This window comes from Capra hircus, chromosome 12, assembly GCF_001704415.2.
Source record: "Capra hircus breed San Clemente chromosome 12, ASM170441v1, whole genome shotgun sequence".
In the NCBI taxonomy this organism is placed as follows: Eukaryota; Metazoa; Chordata; class Mammalia; order Artiodactyla; family Bovidae; genus Capra; species Capra hircus.
In genome coordinates, this window is record NC_030819.1 from 14464667 (window position 1) to 14482519 (window position 17853).

At 39.4% G+C, this 17853-nt stretch overlaps 1 protein-coding gene across 1 annotated transcript in view; it reads right to left on the minus strand.

Moving 5' to 3' along the window:
• LOC108637255 (multidrug resistance-associated protein 4-like) overlaps nt 2109–17853 on the minus strand; it is a gene marked incomplete at its 5' end in the record, with an annotated part of 34088 nt that continues 18343 nt past the window's right edge. Inside the window, 4 exon segments of the mRNA XM_018056298.1 lie at nt 2109–2129; nt 3976–4110; nt 16658–16763; nt 17192–17364. Coding sequence (XP_017911787.1) covers nt 2109–2129; nt 3976–4110; nt 16658–16763; nt 17192–17364 — 435 coding nt within the window.

The following is a 17853-nucleotide window of genomic DNA, read 5'->3' on the forward strand; positions in this document are numbered from 1 at the left end:
CAGATGCCCCATGGGATCAGCTAAGGTCATCCAGCCAGTGATCCAGCTTGATCCTTCCTTCTGCCTATCCCTTTTCTTCCCTCCTGATTCCACACTGTTGATTCCAAGGGCAGCCCTGATAAACATCCCAGCACTAAACTCAATCTGAGTCTGCATTCCAGAGAACCAGCCTGCAACATGTATCAGAAAACATTCCAGTACTCAGGAGGACTTTTATTTGAAAATTACTAGTTACACATGTACTTAAAAACATTTTAAAAACACAAAATGGCAGAAACAAGGACTTTTTGTGTGAATATCATTACCTTTGGTTTAAAATCCACAACCTAATGTTTTCTGACCAAAATGAAATTAAGTTATATATTAATAAAAGAAACTATTACGTTTAAATACATGTAAGTGCCATTTTATATAAAAGGCTGAATGTTAGCAGTTCCATGTGTTCAATCTAGTAGAAAAAAAGCCATTAGCATTTGAAATTTAGAGAATATTATACTTATGAATAACTCATAGGTAAAAGATATAGTTAATGAATTAAATTGGGAATTAGAAAATACATAATACTTTGGCTAGTGGTTGGTGGTAAGCATCAAAACTTGTAGGTTGTAGCTAAAGTGGATCACAGAAAATTGTCAGCTTTATATACTTACATTAGAAAAATAATTTTATTATTAATCTGTTTCCAATTTAAAATTCAGAGAAAAAAAACTCAAAATAAAGGAAAAGTTGAAAGAAAGAATGATATGATGAACTAGAAAAAAAGCAGAGTATCAACCAAGCAATAATTTGATTCTTTGAAAATAGGAAAAAGTTATACAAGATTATTCATAAAAAATGAGAAGCCTCAAAGAAAACTAAAAGGCCAAAAGAGCACAGAGATGCTGCAGAGATTAAACACGTAAGATATTGTGAATAAATTTATGCCAGTCAAGCTCAAAACTCACAGGAAAAAGATCTACTTCTAGAAAAGTGAAACTTACCAAAATGACTGCAGAAATAACACACTGAATAGGAAGCACATAATTACCAAAAGTTATGCAGACAATGATGGCTGCACAACACTGTGAGTGTCATTAATGCCAAATTGTGTGATTAAAAATGGTTATATGGCAAATTTTATGTTATATATATTTTACCACAATTTTTTAATTAAAAAAATAAAATCCTCTATCAAGAAGAGTCTAGAACAGGTCCGTCTTTCATTAGCAAATCCCCTAGATGGGTTCCTAGTTTGATAAGGCATATTTTCTCTTCCTTCTCTTTTATTTTTTAATTTTTTTAAGGTTTTATTTTTACTTTATTTAGTTTACAATACTGTATTCGTTTTGCCATATATTGACATGAATCCACCACATGGCTCAGCGATAAAGACTCTGCCGGCAATGCAGGGACATAGGAGATGAATGTACAATATTGCCCTCCTGTATATTGACCATATGTTTCTTGGAGGGGGACACCTCTATCTCCTATAATGTCACTTAAACTCCATGCACGGTATGTTTTTCCTATTACTCTTCTCTGGAGTATTTTAACCAGAGGCCTTTGAGTGGAAAATGGATCTTAGGTGACACAAAACGTGACATAAAGGAAGTGGCGACACAAACCGACACAAAACGGCACCTTCACAGGATCTTCAGGAATCCGTAATATAATTAGAAAGGAAGATGCAATTCTGCGAACAGTAAAAAAAAAATTGTGAGAACTTTGTCTCAAATCTTAGAAAATAAGTTTGGCTCCAGAGTCTCTCCAGACACAAAACCTGGGAGACACATTTTATTGGTGGCCTGTACCTCTGATTTGGATAAAAAATAAAATAGTATAACTCATAAATAAACACAATAAATCCTTTGCAAGAGCTTGAAATCATTGAGTGAAGTCAGAGAAAAATTATAGGTTAATATCTTATAATATGTCAATATCTGTTGCTGGTGTAAAAAAAGAACAACATAATTTACGGCAGTGCAGAAATCAACTGGAACAATGCCTTGGGAATAGACATGAACCCATGGTAGAATCACAGAGTTGACTCAAAAGTTGTGAAGGCTGAGAGTTGTCCATTGGCCATTCATAATATTCATAATCACATGGTCACTGTGAGTGATATCTGGTTATTTCCTTTCAGAGCGCACCTGAGGGAGGGGAGACAAAAACCACACGTTAATGAGTTTTAAAGTCCTTCTCCTAAGGCAACACATTCTTAGGTCCACTGCTTCATGTGAAGCAAATCATATCACTACTGGAGGCACAATAGGAAAAACCAAAGGTGTATTTATTCTATGGAGGAGGAAGCCCCATTAAAACCTTCACTGGGGCTGGACATAATGCCAAACCACCTGTAGATATACTTGAGTTCTGATCATTCTGATTCACAAATATGTTTTTAAGACTAGAGTAAATTGATGATAAGTAAAATCATTTTACTAACTCAAAACCTAGAGATCAATTTCTCATTATTCAACGACTTGATCATACATAAGGATAATATAGTTTTTAAATGAACACTTTGACACATAGGTGGGGACACATCAAAATGTGTAATGCCTAACTTCTGAAGAACAAAAGGGTTTTAAGAGTCCTTGCTGATTTGTGATAGGTTATATGGGAAATCACAAATGATTATCAGATCTCAGGAGGGAAACTCTGACTGGGAGACACTGTAGTAGATGAAAGCAGTCTGTGAATTTTAGGTACAAAAAATACAGAGCTCCATGTTCAGCTTCTCAACATTTGCATACAATATAGTACTTACAAAAAGCTATCTTGTACCCTGTGAAGAGTGGAAGGTACTGCTGTCCATTTCCTCATTTCTGAGGAGGATTGAGATGAAACAGTGACAGAGGGAATTTAGGCCACATTTTAGATACATTTTTCATACAGAAATACTGTTAGATACTGGGGCATGTTTTCTTTAACAGATATTTTAAATATTACACAATTTTATTCTACTTACAAGTAAAAATCTGGGAAATGCAGAAAAGTATGAAGAAGGTAAAATGCATCCATAATTTACTGCCCAGACATAAATTTTCATGGCCGAAGCCTCACCACATACAGCCTGAGGCCTCATCTCACCCCAAACCATGCATCTCAGGCAGCAAGAACACCACACCTTCCCTCTCTCCAACTATCTTCCCATCAATGTCAATCCCACCTTGTTCCAGAATGAATTACAGGTGGCTGCATGACGATGGCTAAGTCCCTTAAACTAGACCTCAATTGTCACATCTGTCCAAGATACTATCATTTCTCATTTGTTGGAAAGGTCACTCATCAAGGGCCTTCCTCACACCATGTACAGCGCTTAGTGCTTTCACCCACCTCATCTTCAAGCACCATTCTGAGTATAGTGCTAAGGTATTGTGAATTCCTGATTTATCCTGATGACAATATACCTTCTTCTAGAAGTTAGAGGGAGCATGGGCAAGGACAGGGTAATTGAATAAAATTCTAAACAACAAAGAATTAGGGATTAAGTGACAGTAACAGGTAGGAGTTTTCTTTACAGGTTAGAAACAGAAGCAACTTATACCTTTTCCTGGTAAATCTTCCTAGTCTCAAGATATTCCAGAATTTTTTCCCTTAAACTCTCAAGTTTCACGGATGTTTCTGGACAGCACTTGCATCACAAATGTGCTGAGGACCAATCAGAATGAAACATAAAGGGTCTGCAAAATGAAAGTGTTCTGTGCTCTAAGGGAATCTGAACCTAGGGTCCTAGTGTGTGGTGAGTCCTATCCAAAATCTGTCTCTTGGCACAGGTGTGTGTGCACAGAAGAGCACACTCATCCTAAACCCTGCCCCTACCACAGCTACAGATTCTCAGCAGACCTGCTTTCAACCTACCACATGCTGTTAAGACCCAGTCATGAAGCTTAGTCTCTGGAGGTTTATGATTGAAAAGGGCACAGAGACCCCTGGTGGAGATTGTGAAGAGTGAACCAGGAGACAGACTACAACACCCTACAGCAGGCTCACCTGTTTTGCCCTTTCAGTGAGGGCAGAGGCCTCTGCCTTGCCCAGTTTCTGCACCATCTTGTAAAGCAGGCTATCTGTATTTTTCAGCGAACGATATGGCTGGGTATACTCTTTCCGTCTCCCTGAATCCAAAACCTGTTAATCAGCAGAAAGAAACCAATTAGCACCAGTGTTTCACAGTAACATATTGTGTATGTGTGTGTGTGTGTTAAGTCACTTCAGTTGTGTCCGACTCTTTGTAACCCTATGGACTGTAGCCCATCAGGCTCCTCTGTCAATGGGATTCTCCAGGCTAGAATAAAGAGTAAATTGCCATTTCCATCTTAAAGGGATCTTTCCAACCCAGGGATTGAATGCATGTTTCTTATGAGTCTCTTGCAATGGCACGTGGGTGCTTTATCATGAGCACCAAATGTTTCACAGTGGTATTATAACTTGGACAATATTTCAGAAACAGGCAGGACAGAGAGAATAGGGAGAATCTATTTGGGTGGTAGGTCTGGCTGGTGTTTAAATGGTTTGATTCCCCTGTTTTACTAGGCAGACAAAGGTCTAACCTAATCTTTTATTATTATAAGGCTACAGGAAAGGAAGAAAATGGAAGTTTCACAGTATGATTACTGACACTCAGCAGTATGTAGCATCTTATATTTTGCTCAGGGCAGTTGGGGTTGTTATCATTAGTTAGTGCTTTTAGCTCTGAGACTCTGAGCTTTCAGGGATATCTATACAGATATACAGAGTGGGCAAATACCTTGATTCAAGAAAATGAAAGTCAGTTTATCTAAAAAGCATGTTGATATCAGACAAACCAGATAGCAGGGGCCTGACAGCACACTATCAAGTTGGTTTGACAGAATCTGAGCAGTATTTGGGAAAGAAGGAGATGCTTCTGGAATTTCTTTAGGGTTCTGGATTACTGCCAGCTGCTAAAAGGGGCAGAATCCTTTATGTGAGAGGTTAACATGTTACTTAAAGTTTGCTGTGGTTGTAGTTTATTATTCTGAGAGTGAAAGGCTGGCTAATGGAGCTGCTACATAGCAGCTTTAGTAGAATTGCTCTACACATAAACACACACACACACACACACACACTCTAGAAATCCAATTTTCTCCTTGGATAAGATCAAAGAAGCAATTAAGAAATTGAGCTTGTAATTCTAGTGATCATGGACCACACAACACATGGAGGCAGCTCAATCTGAACTGCCTAGGACCTGAACCTGTTTTACAAATTATCTTTCACTGCTCCTTTTTCTTTCTTTCTAAATGCCTTCCTTGCTGCTGCTGCTAAGTCCCCTTTTATTGTTCATTAAGAGGTCTGCTGGGTTTCCCAGGTAGCCAGATGGTAAGAATCCACCTGCAATGCAGGAGACCCTGGTTCAATTCCTGGTTGGGGAGGTTCCCACGGAGAAGTGACAGGCTACCCACTCCAGTGTTCTTGGGCTTCCCTGGTGGCTCAGACAGTAAAGAATCCACCTGAAATGCAGGAGACCTGGGTTTGATCCCTGGGTTGGGAAGATCCCCTGGAAGAGAGCACGGCACTCCACTTCAGTATCCTTGCCTGGAGAATCCCACGGACAGAGGAGCCGGGCCAGCTACAGGCCATGGGGTCACAAAGAGTCAGACACAGACACGACTGAGCGACTAAGTGCAATAGGTCTGCTAATTGGAAATCGAAAGAGGAAGGGGCTCAATTCTCCCTTTCTACTTACTAGTGACTTTGGTTAATGATTTTTGGTGGGGAGGGGAGGGAGTGTCTGAAACAATTTGCTCAAATGATATAACTATAAAAACTGTTCTGATTCATGTCAATGTATGGCAAAACCAATACAGTATTGTAAAGCAAAGTAAAGTAAAAATAAAAATTAAAAAATAATAATAAATAAATAACTGTTCTGATGTTAAGTAGTACTTCGTTCTTCATTTAGAGTAAATGTATCTTAAGAGAGTATGCTGAAACTCTAAACAAGACACAGGTTGTTTTTCCACATTACAGTAATTTTTTATTTTAAAGAGGTATTACAGTTAATTCCATTCTTTGTATTTAATTAGAAATATTTATTAAGTCTCATAAAGTCCATTTTCCTGTTAATCTTTTGTTCACTCCTGTGGATCTTTGCTAAGGGCAGCTTTCTCAAAAGAGCCCAAGAATTATAGAATCTGTCACATCCACATAATAATTTATATCTTCTGTAACTTGGCCAATTGAGATGCTCTGAATGTACAATTTAACTTAAGTATAACATGACAGAACATAACTACTCATTCTGATGTCAAGGAAGAAAAAGTACAATTTTAAAACACAGGTCAGGTCTCTAAACGCCTATGGTCAATTAATCTATGAAGAGTACTCAAGAGTACACAGTGGAGAAGATAGTCTCATTGGCAAATAGTACTGGGAAAGCAGGACACCTACATTGAAATACATGAAATTAGAACACACTATTTTTTTTTTTTGTATATATACAACCATACAAAATAATCCATATACAAAATAAACTCAAAATGGTTTAAAGACCTAATATAAGACTGGATATTATAAAACTAGAGGAAAACACAGAACACTCTTTTTTTTTAATTTTTTATAACATATATTTATTAACACTCTTTGACATGAATCACAGCAATGTTTTCTTCGATCAGTCTCCCAAAGCAAAAGAAAAAAAGCAAAAGTAAACACATAGGACCTAATCAAACTCAAAAGCTTTTGAACAGCAAAGAACACCACCAACAAAATGAAAAGACAACCCCAAATGAATGGGATAAAATCAAAGGATGCAACCGACAGGGGTTTAATATCTAAAATACACAAACAACTCACATACTCAATATCAAAAAACCAACCAAAAATGGACAGAAGACCTAAATAGACATTTCTCCAAAGAACACATACAGAAGACCACCATGCACATGAAAAGGTGCTCCACATCACTATTTATCAGAGAAATGTTACTCAAAATCACAATTTGGTATCACTCACATGGGTCAGAATGGCCATCATTAGAGTCTACACAGAACAAATGCTGGAGAGGGTGTGGAGGAAAGGATGCACCTCCTACACTGTTGGTGGGAATATAACTTGGTGCAGCCACGATGGAAAAAAACAGTGTGGAAATTTCTGAAAAAAACTGAAAATACAGCTACCGTATGATCTAACAACCTCAGTAGTGGGCATGTATCTAGAAAAGACAAAAACCCTAATTCAAAAAGATACATACAACAGCGTTCATAGCATCAATACTTAAAATAGCCAAAATATGGAAACAACCTAAGTGCCCATCAACAGATGATTGGTTTAAGAAAATCTGATACACACACACATGCACATGCACACACACACACACTTATGCACAGTAGCATATTACTCAGACCATAATAAATGATGAAATATTGTCATTCGCACCAACACGGGTGAACCTAGAGAATCAAATTAGTGAAGTAAATCGGACAGAGAAAGACAAATATATCATTTGTATGTGGAACCTAAACACAAACAAACCAACGTATAAAACAGAAATAGACTCACAGATACAGAAAACAAACTCAGTTACCAAAGAGGAAAGGAGAGGGCATATAAATTAAGACTATGGGATCAGTAGAAACAAACTACCATAAACGAAACAGATAAGCAAAATAGATTTAATGTATAACACAGGTAACTATATCCAATATCCTGTAATTGTCTATCACTGAAAATATTCTGAAAAAATATATACCTATTTAGGTGAATCACTTTGCTATACATCTGAAAATAACAAAATGTTGTAAATCAACTATATTTCATGCTTACAAACAGGAGTAACACATAGCCAAAACACATTTGAGGAACACTTAAGTGAATTTTCATTAATTTCTGAATTGATTCTGCAAACATTTACTGCACGTATAAGTGCACTGATGGCACTTTGCTAGATGCTGTGGAAGATGAAATCACATATAAGCCACAGACCCTGACCCTGAGGAGCTTGTACTGAGAGGAAAGAGAAAGAAGAAAATTTCAAATGTCTATCATGCAGGAAAAAAAGCACAACAAGAAGGGTTTAGTAACAGAAGAGAGGACTTCTGGTCGGAGGTTCTGAGGATGAGCTTCAAGGAGGAGAGAGGGCAATGAACTAGACCTTGAAGAAAGGACAGGCATGAACATGCAGAAACAGGGGTGGGTGGACAGTGGTCTTTCCAGACACATGGACTGTCATGGGCCAAGTGGACTGGAGATGAGCCTGGCAGCTCCTTAAGGGCAGGGTTATGCAGTTTTCCTTGTTCGCTGTTGCATCTCAGGGCCCTGGCGCTGTACATGATAAGCAACAGGCACACAGTACATGCAGGTTGAAAGTTCAAAACAAATGAAACTAAATTCAGGGCATGACTGGGTGAGTGCCCAATGGTGTGGTTTGTCAAGACTACAGGCTGAGATCAAGGGGAGGATGAGTCCAGCTGGCATGGGGAACAGCTAAGGCAGGGGACACAGGGATGACAGGATGAGGGATGTGGACCTGGAGGACCACCTGCTTCAGGTTGATGACTGTGGACAAGAAGGAGAGTGAGAGGGAAAATGAGGGAGGGTCAAATTATGGTTGCGAATGAAGGCTTCAAACTCGTTTATGTCAAATATTGGAAAAGATAAAGAAGAAAGGAGAGAGAGAGAGGAGGGGGAGTTGAGAGGAGCAGGAATGCAGTGCAGCCACAGATATTCCAGGGAGCTGTCCTATACATAAAGAGTAAACGGAGCCACTGCAAGGTAATACTATTTGTCTTCATTGTCAGGATGCCATCAGTGATAGTGGTGTGGCTGCAGGGAAAAGTGGGGGCAGGAGAGGGTGGAAGAAAAGCCTAGTAAGAAAAGATGCCAGGAAGAGTTTTCAACATGGTGACAAACATTAAAGGGAGATCCCATTAGGGACAAATAGAGTAGGGAGGTGAGGATCTGAGTATTAGACCTCTGATTTTGGCTGCCAGGTGACACAGGGAGAGGTGTCCAACCTTGGAAGTTGGATCCCTTGTAAAAAGCGTTCTTGTGATTTTCTCAGGGACTGGACACTCTGAATTTTTTCTTAGGTCCTGAAATAATAAATCATTCTTCTTGCCCATTGAATGATGAGCACTGGGTCATGGGCACCTCCACCATTGCTCTTCCAAACCTGATGCTTTTCCATGTAAGCACCTCCTCCATAAAGTATCTCTTTTCCCTTAGTGTGCTCTCTGGTGGTGGTTTAGTCGTTTAAGTTGTATCTGACTCTTGTGACCCCATGGACTGTAGCCCGCCAGGCTACATTGCAGGCAGATTTTTTACCGACTGAGCTATGAGGGAAGCCCTATTGCGGTCTCTACTTCCATATTAGTTATCTTTCTTCTAAAAACTTGAATGAAAGCTCTTGGAATGTTTTTGAAGGAGATTTCTCTTCTGAAATGTTCTAACTGCATCCATGTAGGCTTATGAAAGAAAAGTTCCATGAAGGTAAAAAACAGAATTTAAGTAAAACTCTAGTTAGGTTTGAGTTGTCTTTGTGTTTTTCAGGTGGGTATATTACATTAGTTTCCGGATTTGATTTCTCTGGGAAAAGTACTTAGCAGAGGTTTGAGCTGAGGAAAAGAGGTAAAGAATATGCATAAGATTGTTTACAAATAGAAGAGGTGGAATTCGAGATTCCTATTCCTGGTTTTGGTCCTTCATCATTCATTTCCAAAGAATAATTACACAGTGAAAATGTAAAACAGAGACAACAACACTGTTACAGCAAGTGCAGATTTTCATCGGCCTCCTCTGCTCATTCTTCTAGGGAGAATGCAGGTGATATGAAGACTGGAGTGTGCAGAGATGCGAGGGGACAACTGTGCCCTTGGCTGAAGAGAAAACAGGTCCCAAGCACCAAGTGAATCCTAAAAATGACAGGAAGAACCCAGCTTTTAAGGCAGAGACAGTGGTGGGTATTAGGAGAAAGAGGATTTCTAATTTATCTGTCTTGCTCCACTGTTTTGGAGGCAATAAAGAAGATTAAATTAGCTGTCCCTATGACTCCATAATGTTTAATAAAATTAAAATTGAGAGAACATCTTTATAAAATAGAATTCTGAAACATTATTGGTACTTAATGAACTAAAGCAGGATAAATCCCTTTGAAGAGTCAACAGAAAAATGAAGTTATTAACTGAGTCAGTTGTCAGAGTAAAGAAAACTATTTCAAACAGCTAAGATAAGATAAGCAAAAGGCAAAGGAGAAAGGGAAACATATACTTATCTGAATGGAGAGTTCCAAAAAATAGCTAGGAGAGATAAGAAAGCCTTCCTTGGTGATCAATACAAAGAAATAGAGGAAAACAATAGAATAGGAAAGACTAGAGATCTCTTCAAGAAAATTAGAGATAACAAGGCAACATTTCATGCAAAGATGGCCACAATAAAGGGCAAAAATGGTATGGACCTAACAGAAGCAGAAGATATTAAGAAGAGGTGGCAAGGTTATACAGAAGAACTATATAAAAACGATCTTAATGACCCAGAACCATGATGGTGTGATCTCTCACCTAGAGCCAGACATCATGAATTGCAAAGTCAAGTGGGCTTTAAGAAGCATTGCTATGAACAAAGCTTTGGAGGTGATGGAATTCCAGCTGAGCTATTTCAAATCCTAAAAGATGATGCTGTGAAAGTGCTGCACTCAGTATGTCACCAAATTTGGAAAACTCAGCAGTAGCCACAGGAATGGAAAAGGTCGGTTTACATTCCAATACCAAAGAATGTTAAAACTACTGCACAATGTACACATTTCTCATGCTAGCAAAGTAATACTCAAAATCGTTCAAGCTAAGCTTCAACAGGATGTGAACCAAGAACTTGCAGATGTACAAGCTGGATTTAGAAAAGGCTGAGGAACCAGAGATCAAATTGCCAACATCTGTTGGAACATAGAAAAAGCAAGGGGATTCCAGAAAAATTTCACATTCTGCTTCATTGACTATGCTAAAGCCATTGACCATGTGGATCACAACAAACTGTGGAAAATTCTTCAAGAGATGGAAATACCAGACCACCTTACCTGCCTCCTGAGAAATCTGTATGCAGGACAAGAAGCAATAGTTAGAACTGGATATGAAATAACAGACCGATTCAAAATTGGGAAAGGTGTATGTCAAGGCTGTATATTGTCACCTTACTTATTTAACTTCTATGCCAAGTACATCATGTGAAGTGCTGGGCTGGATGAAGCACAAGCTGGAATCAGGACTGCTGGGAGAAATATCAAAAACTTCAGATATTCAGATAACATCACCCTTATGGCAGAAGGCAAAGAGGAACTAAAAAGCCTCTTGATGAAGGCAAAAGAGGAGAGTGAAATAGCTGGCTTAAAACTCAACATTCAGAAAACTAAGATTATGGCATCCAGTCCCATCACTTCATGGCAAATAGATCGGGAAACAGTGGAAACAGTGACAGATTTTATCTTCTTGGGCTCCAAAATCACTGCAGAGAGTGACTGCAGCCTTGGAATTAAAAGATACTTACTCTTTGGAAAAAAAAAACCTGTGACAAATCTAGACAGTGTATTAAAAAGCAGAAAGCATTGCTTTGCTGATGAAGATCTGTATAGTCAAATGGTATGGTTTTCCAGTAGTCATGAATGGATGTGAGAGTTGGACTATAAAGAAAGCTGAGTGCTGAAGAACTCATGCTTTGGATCTGAAGCATTAGAGAAGACTTAAAAGTCCCTTGGACTGCAAGGAGATCAAACCAGTCAATTCTAAAGGAAATCAACCCTGAATATTCACTGGAAGGACTGATGCTGAAGCTGAAGCTCCAATACTTTGGCCACCTGATGTGAACAGCCAGCTCTTTAGAAATGGCCCTGATGCTGGGAAAGACTGAGGGAAGGAGGAACAGGGGACGACACAGGATGAGATGTTTAGGTGACATCACTGACCCAATGGACATGAGTTCAAGCAAACGCTAAGAGATGGTGAAGGACAGGGAAGCCTAGTATGCTGCAGTACATTGGGTCTTCAGGAGTCGGAAACAACTAAGCAACTGAACAACAACAAAGCAAAACCATACCCTTTATGTGAAGAGAAAATATAATCTAAAATAAATTGAATGTGCGCACACACACACACACACACAAACCATACCCTTCTGCCTTTGTGCAAATATGTTCACCAGTGCCACAAAATGTACTTTTTACAAGAAATGGCAGCCCCGCTCCAGTACTCTTGCCTGGAGAATCCCATGGTCAGACGAGCCTGGCAGGCTACCATCCATGGGGTGGCACAAAAGTCAGACACAACTTAGCAACTAAACAACAACACCTTCAGCACCTAGAGCCACACGACTTCATGGTGGCAACGCTGTCGGTCATGCCCTTCATCAGTATCTGTCATTTCTCCAGCCCCTCCCTGAAGCTGGCTGCCTGCCCTCTGCAGCATCACATTTTGCAACAGGTTGACTCGTTTCATGTCCACATTAAAGCTTTCAGAACAGACAGTCACCTGCTTTCCAGAAAGGAAAGAGGTACAGGGATCCCTTGGAGATATTGGGGGTTCAGTTCCAGAACACCAGAGTATAGTGAATATCACAATAAAGACAGTTATACAAAATTTCTGGCTTCCCAGCCTGCATAAAAGTTATGTCTAGACTACACTGTAGCCTAGCAAGTGTGCAGTAGCATTATGCCTGCCAAAACAATGTGCAGACCTTAATTTAAAAAATAATTTATTGCTCGTGGGCATACCCATGGGTGATTCTTGTTGATGTTTGACAGAAAACAACAAAATTCTGTAAAGCAATTATCCTTCAATTAAAAAAAATAAAATAAATTAAGCAAAATAATAATAATAAATTATTGCTAAAAAATACTAAACTAAACATCATTGGAGACTTCAACAAGTAATACCAAAAATCACTGATCACAGATCACCATAACAAATGTAATGACAGTGAAAAAGTTTGACATATTGTGAGAATTACCAAAAGGTGACACAGACACGGAGTGAGCAAATGCTGTTGGAAAAATGGTACCTGTAGATTTTATCGACTTGCTTCACAAACTTTTTATTAAAAACAAAACAACAACAACTAAAAAAACATTATCTGGGAATTGCAATAAAACAAGGTATGCCTGTACTTCTAAAGAAAGCAATAAAAAGGAAAATGGATTCAAAAACCAAAGGTTAGAAAAGGAACACTATTTGTTATTTGTGATGATTCGCTGAATTAAAAAACAACTGGTAGTCAGAAGCTCTAGAACAAAACATAAGGTTTACACCTGGGGTGGATGGAGCACAGAGGACAATCCCCAACTCTGAAGCTGGGAGATGCAAGTCCCTTAGTCCCCTAAGGTCTGATCCTGCCATTCCTACCAGAGGAATCAGCAACCACAACCAGCTCGAACCAAGATATAAACAAGTGGCTGAGTTTATATATCCTGGTGGGACCTCCCTGTGATTTCACTGATGAACTCAACCAGGCAGCCCTAAACTAAAGGTCTCCCCACACAGGAGTGGGAAGGGTCCCTCCACAGTGAAGGACAAGGTCATCACGGAAAACAAGTCCAGTCATTGCAAAGGTGACAGACTTCAAAGTAAACCCTTCCATTTCCCTTCTGCCTCCGTCTTCCCCATTCACCCAGATGCTCAGTCTCCACACCCAGAGACCAGCATCGACTCCTCGCTCCTCCCTCAGATCCCACGTTGAATCCATCGCTTGGCTCCACTTCCTCATTTCCCCCAAATCCAACCATCTCACCATTTCCACAGCAGGCACCTTAGACTCAGCCAAGGGAAGTCAAAACCGTGAGAGGGAGGGAACACTTCATTTGGAGAATTGAAGACCATCAATGTGGTTTTAGCTGTGAAGGAAGAAGGGAGTAGAGTGGGGGAAAAACTAAAAAGGTGGAGAGGGACCAGAGTGTGAATTGCTTTCTTAAACCACGTTAAAGATTTGTTCAAAGACACTGACCAATCGAGAAAAACTTGAGATTATAGAAATTTGCCAGGAGATAGGCTTCCCTGGTGGCTCAGATGGTAAAGAATCTGCCTGCAATGAGAGAGACCCAGGTTCAGTCTATGGGTTGGGAAGATCCCTTGGAGAAGGGAATGGCAACCCACTCCAGTATTCTTGCCTGGACAATCCCATGGAGAGAGGAGCCTGGTGGGCTACAGTTCATGGGGTTGCAAAGAGTCGGACATGACTGAGCAAGTAACACACACAAGTAAGTAAAGCATTAAAAAAGTTGAACATATTTTGATAACAGCAACAAAGCCGATTGGTTCAAGGGATACAGATGTTCACATCTATGGATCGGGTGCTGAGGAATAAGACTTAGAAATGACCAGAGGACATGCTTTCCAAATTCTGTCTTTCCTCGCTGTTTCCCTAACCAATCACACATTTCAAGGTGACAGTATTTGTAAGAATTAGATAATAAAAATAATCTGCTGCAATTAATGCTGGAATAACAAAACCCAAAAATAAAGCTGCAGGGAACATTTAGGAAAAAAGAATTTATTTGAACCGATGCCTAACTGAGCTGGAGATCAAGCCATCTTTCTGTTGCTGCCTCTAAAGCCTGATAAAGGGTTTGAAACAGGTAAATTTTATAGCATCATTTATTTGTTATGGAAGAAAGATGCTTTGGGGTCAGTCTTCAAAATATACAGTGCTAAGAGGTAAGAACAACAAAGCAACAAGGAAAAAGTAGAAATGAAAGGCTACTTTTCCAATTAGCATTCAAGAACACAAAATGAGGGTCCAGGAATACCGGGTGCTAAAAAACATTTCTGGAATTTGAGCTACTGTCCTGTAGTCTTGGAATTTAACCCAGTCCCTCTTGAAAGTTTTCAGGTGGAGTCAGCTTCCTACTGAGTTGCTCTAGTCCAGACAACTGGCTACACTGCTGGAGCCTAGAGCATTCCTTTGGTTGGCGATGCCCCACTTCTCTCACTGGACTCCTTGGAGCTCACTGCTCTCTATGTCCATCTTGGTGAGTGAGGCTACAGGCACTGTTTCAGTGCTGACAGCCTGATATCTACTCAATGTTCCCACTGATGATCCATCTGACAATGCATGTGAAGTGGGGGAAGGGAGTGATATTTTAGAAACTGTCCAAGAAATCAAAAGAGACAGTTCCATTATCATAAGGCATAAGGAAGTTTGGATGTTACTGTTTATTATTGATTATTACCTATTTTGTGTGGACCATCAAAATACTTAAATATATCTTGCATTCTTTTGGGACTGACTTCCCTTGTGGCTCAGACAGTAAAGAATATGTCTGCAATGCAGAAGACCTGGGTTCAATCCTTGAGTCGGGAAGATTCCCTGCAGAAGGGAATGGCTACCCACTGTAGTATTCTTGCTTGGAGAATCCCATGGACAGAGGAGCCTGGCAGGCTACAGTCCATGGCGTCACAAAGAGTCGGACATGACTGAGTGACAAACACATTCTTTTGAGATTATATGCAGCCAAAGGTTTTCCTTTGAGCCATGGTTTCTATATCATTTTGTAAAGCCACATTCTAAGATTTACTGAAACTCAGCGAGCAGCAGAGGGAACCAACAAAGAGAAGATGAAAAGAGATAAGGAATAGAGGGAGGAAGGAAAGGAAGATAAGGAAGGAAATGTTAAATTACTGAGAGGAAAGAGCCAACCAAAGCTGGAGGGAAGATACTGGAAAGATGTCCAGAGACCAAAGCTTGGAGCCTACTGCATGTACAGTGCCTGGATACTACGCAAGAGACTTGTTGGTTGTTTATCTACAGTCTCTCAGCCTTGATTTGCCTTTCTTTCTAAACTCTCACCTGTGATGCACAGGTTGGATCCTTGCAAGTCACATTTCAGAGGCTCTTTGGCAAGCTGGCCTTTTTTAAGGTTCTGCGAGTAAGTGGGCACTAGAGGGAGACTGACAGTGGGACAGAGCTAATGTTCTATCTGACTTGCTGTTCCTGCAGCGTCGCCTCAGCAGTGGGACCTGACTCCAGCTCCCAGCTTTTATTAGCACATGGAGAAATAGCCCCATCCTGCTTCCTCACCACATACGACCAGCAACTGGGCCTCTCCTTGGAGGTTTCAGCACCAACTGTAGGGCCTCTCTTCTGAGTTCTTAGGTCTGGAGATCTGTCCTAGGACATGGTAGCTGCTTCCTAAAATCATTACCCCAGTGTTTCCTTTCATTTTCCTAGCCTCCTATTCTTATGTAACAAATTTCCTATATTAAATCCTTGCAGCTGAAATACTGTTTTTCTCACGAGGCCTTTTCTTCTCATGGACTCTCTTCTGACACCAAGTGCTGAAAAATTCTGCAACCTTAGCTAACAACCTCCTGGCAATCTAAATGAAAGGTTAATATTTTGATTAAGAGAATTGAAAAATACTGAAACAACTGTGACACAGTGAAAATGACTGTGTTCTAGCCTCTTGAAATATGAAACTACAATTTGGCCTTGGAATATTTTCATGGCTGGATATCTTAAAAATAAAAATTCAAATATGAGAATATTATATAAAATATAAGGTTATTGGATATATTATTTAATAGCACATTTTGAAAGTAAAGTTCATTGCTCGAGTTATTTGCAGGAATGAGAAGAGAAACCAAGAGAAAATTACTGGAGGTTTCTATCAAGTTTTAAAAAGACGGATCAGTGTTAAATTGAATATAAGTGAAAAAAACGGAAATAGTGAGGGACTTACCAGTATCCGTTCACAGTCAATAATGGTGCTCAACCTGTGTGTGATGGTTAGCACAGTGCACTGGGTAAATTTCTCATGAATTTTTTTTTGTATTAACTCATCAGTTCTGAAATCAGAGAAGTTGGTATACTTCAGTTTAAGACAGGAGAGGCAGACTAAAGAGTTAACAATTAAAAATCAATACTTTAACATATAATCTTGTTCCTAATAAACTAAGTATAAAACGTCTATTTAGAAATTTACTATTTTCCATAAAGTGATGGAAAATAGCCTTCCCTTGAAACTGTTTAAAACTATCTGGATTGAAACTAGCTGGATTCCTAAATCTAGCTCTTTTAGGCTGCCTCACAACAATATTAATAGCATATAACTGTCTTGGTTTCTTTCTTTGTTTTCCTTTGTTTGTGATTATTATTATTAAAAGACATCTGTGGGCCAAAGAGAGCACAGAAACATTTCTCAGCATCACTAAATGTTTTCCATTTATCACATTTACAATTTGGATTCCAGGTTTCATGGACCTCAACTCCATACCCTGGATCCACATTGGATGTGGCTTTGTCAAGAATCAATATCTGATTTTTCCTGAGAACAGTCCTGGCAAGGCACACTAGTTGTCTCTGTCCAACACTCAAGTTCAATCCTGATTCTGCTAATTCAGTATCCAATCCAATAGGAAGAGCTTTGATGGCTTCTTTAAGTTGTACCTGTGGATACAGAAAGAACAACATTTCAAAAACAAACTGGTGCACAAATAGAAAAGCCTCTTAGACATTAGAGCTTTGAAGTCCTCATGACTTCTTATGTATCTTATATGTACAGTCACGTGATGGGAAAAGCTGTTTCCAATTAGTGTTCACTGAGATCCAGATAATCATGATGGTGTGATTACTCATCTAGAGCCAGACATCCTGGAATGTGAAGTTAAGTGGGTTAGAAAGCATCACTATAAACAAAGCTAGTGAAGGTGCTGGAATTTCTATTGAGCTATTTCAAATCCTGAAAGATGATGCTGTGAAACTGTTACACTCAATATGCCAGCAAATTTGGAAAACTCAGCAGTGGCCACAGGACTAGAAAAGGTCAGTTTTCACTCCAATCCCAAAGAAAGGCAATGCCAAAGAATGCTCAAACTACCACACAATTGCACTCATCTCACATGCTAGTAAAGTACTTCTCAAAATTCTCCAAGCCAG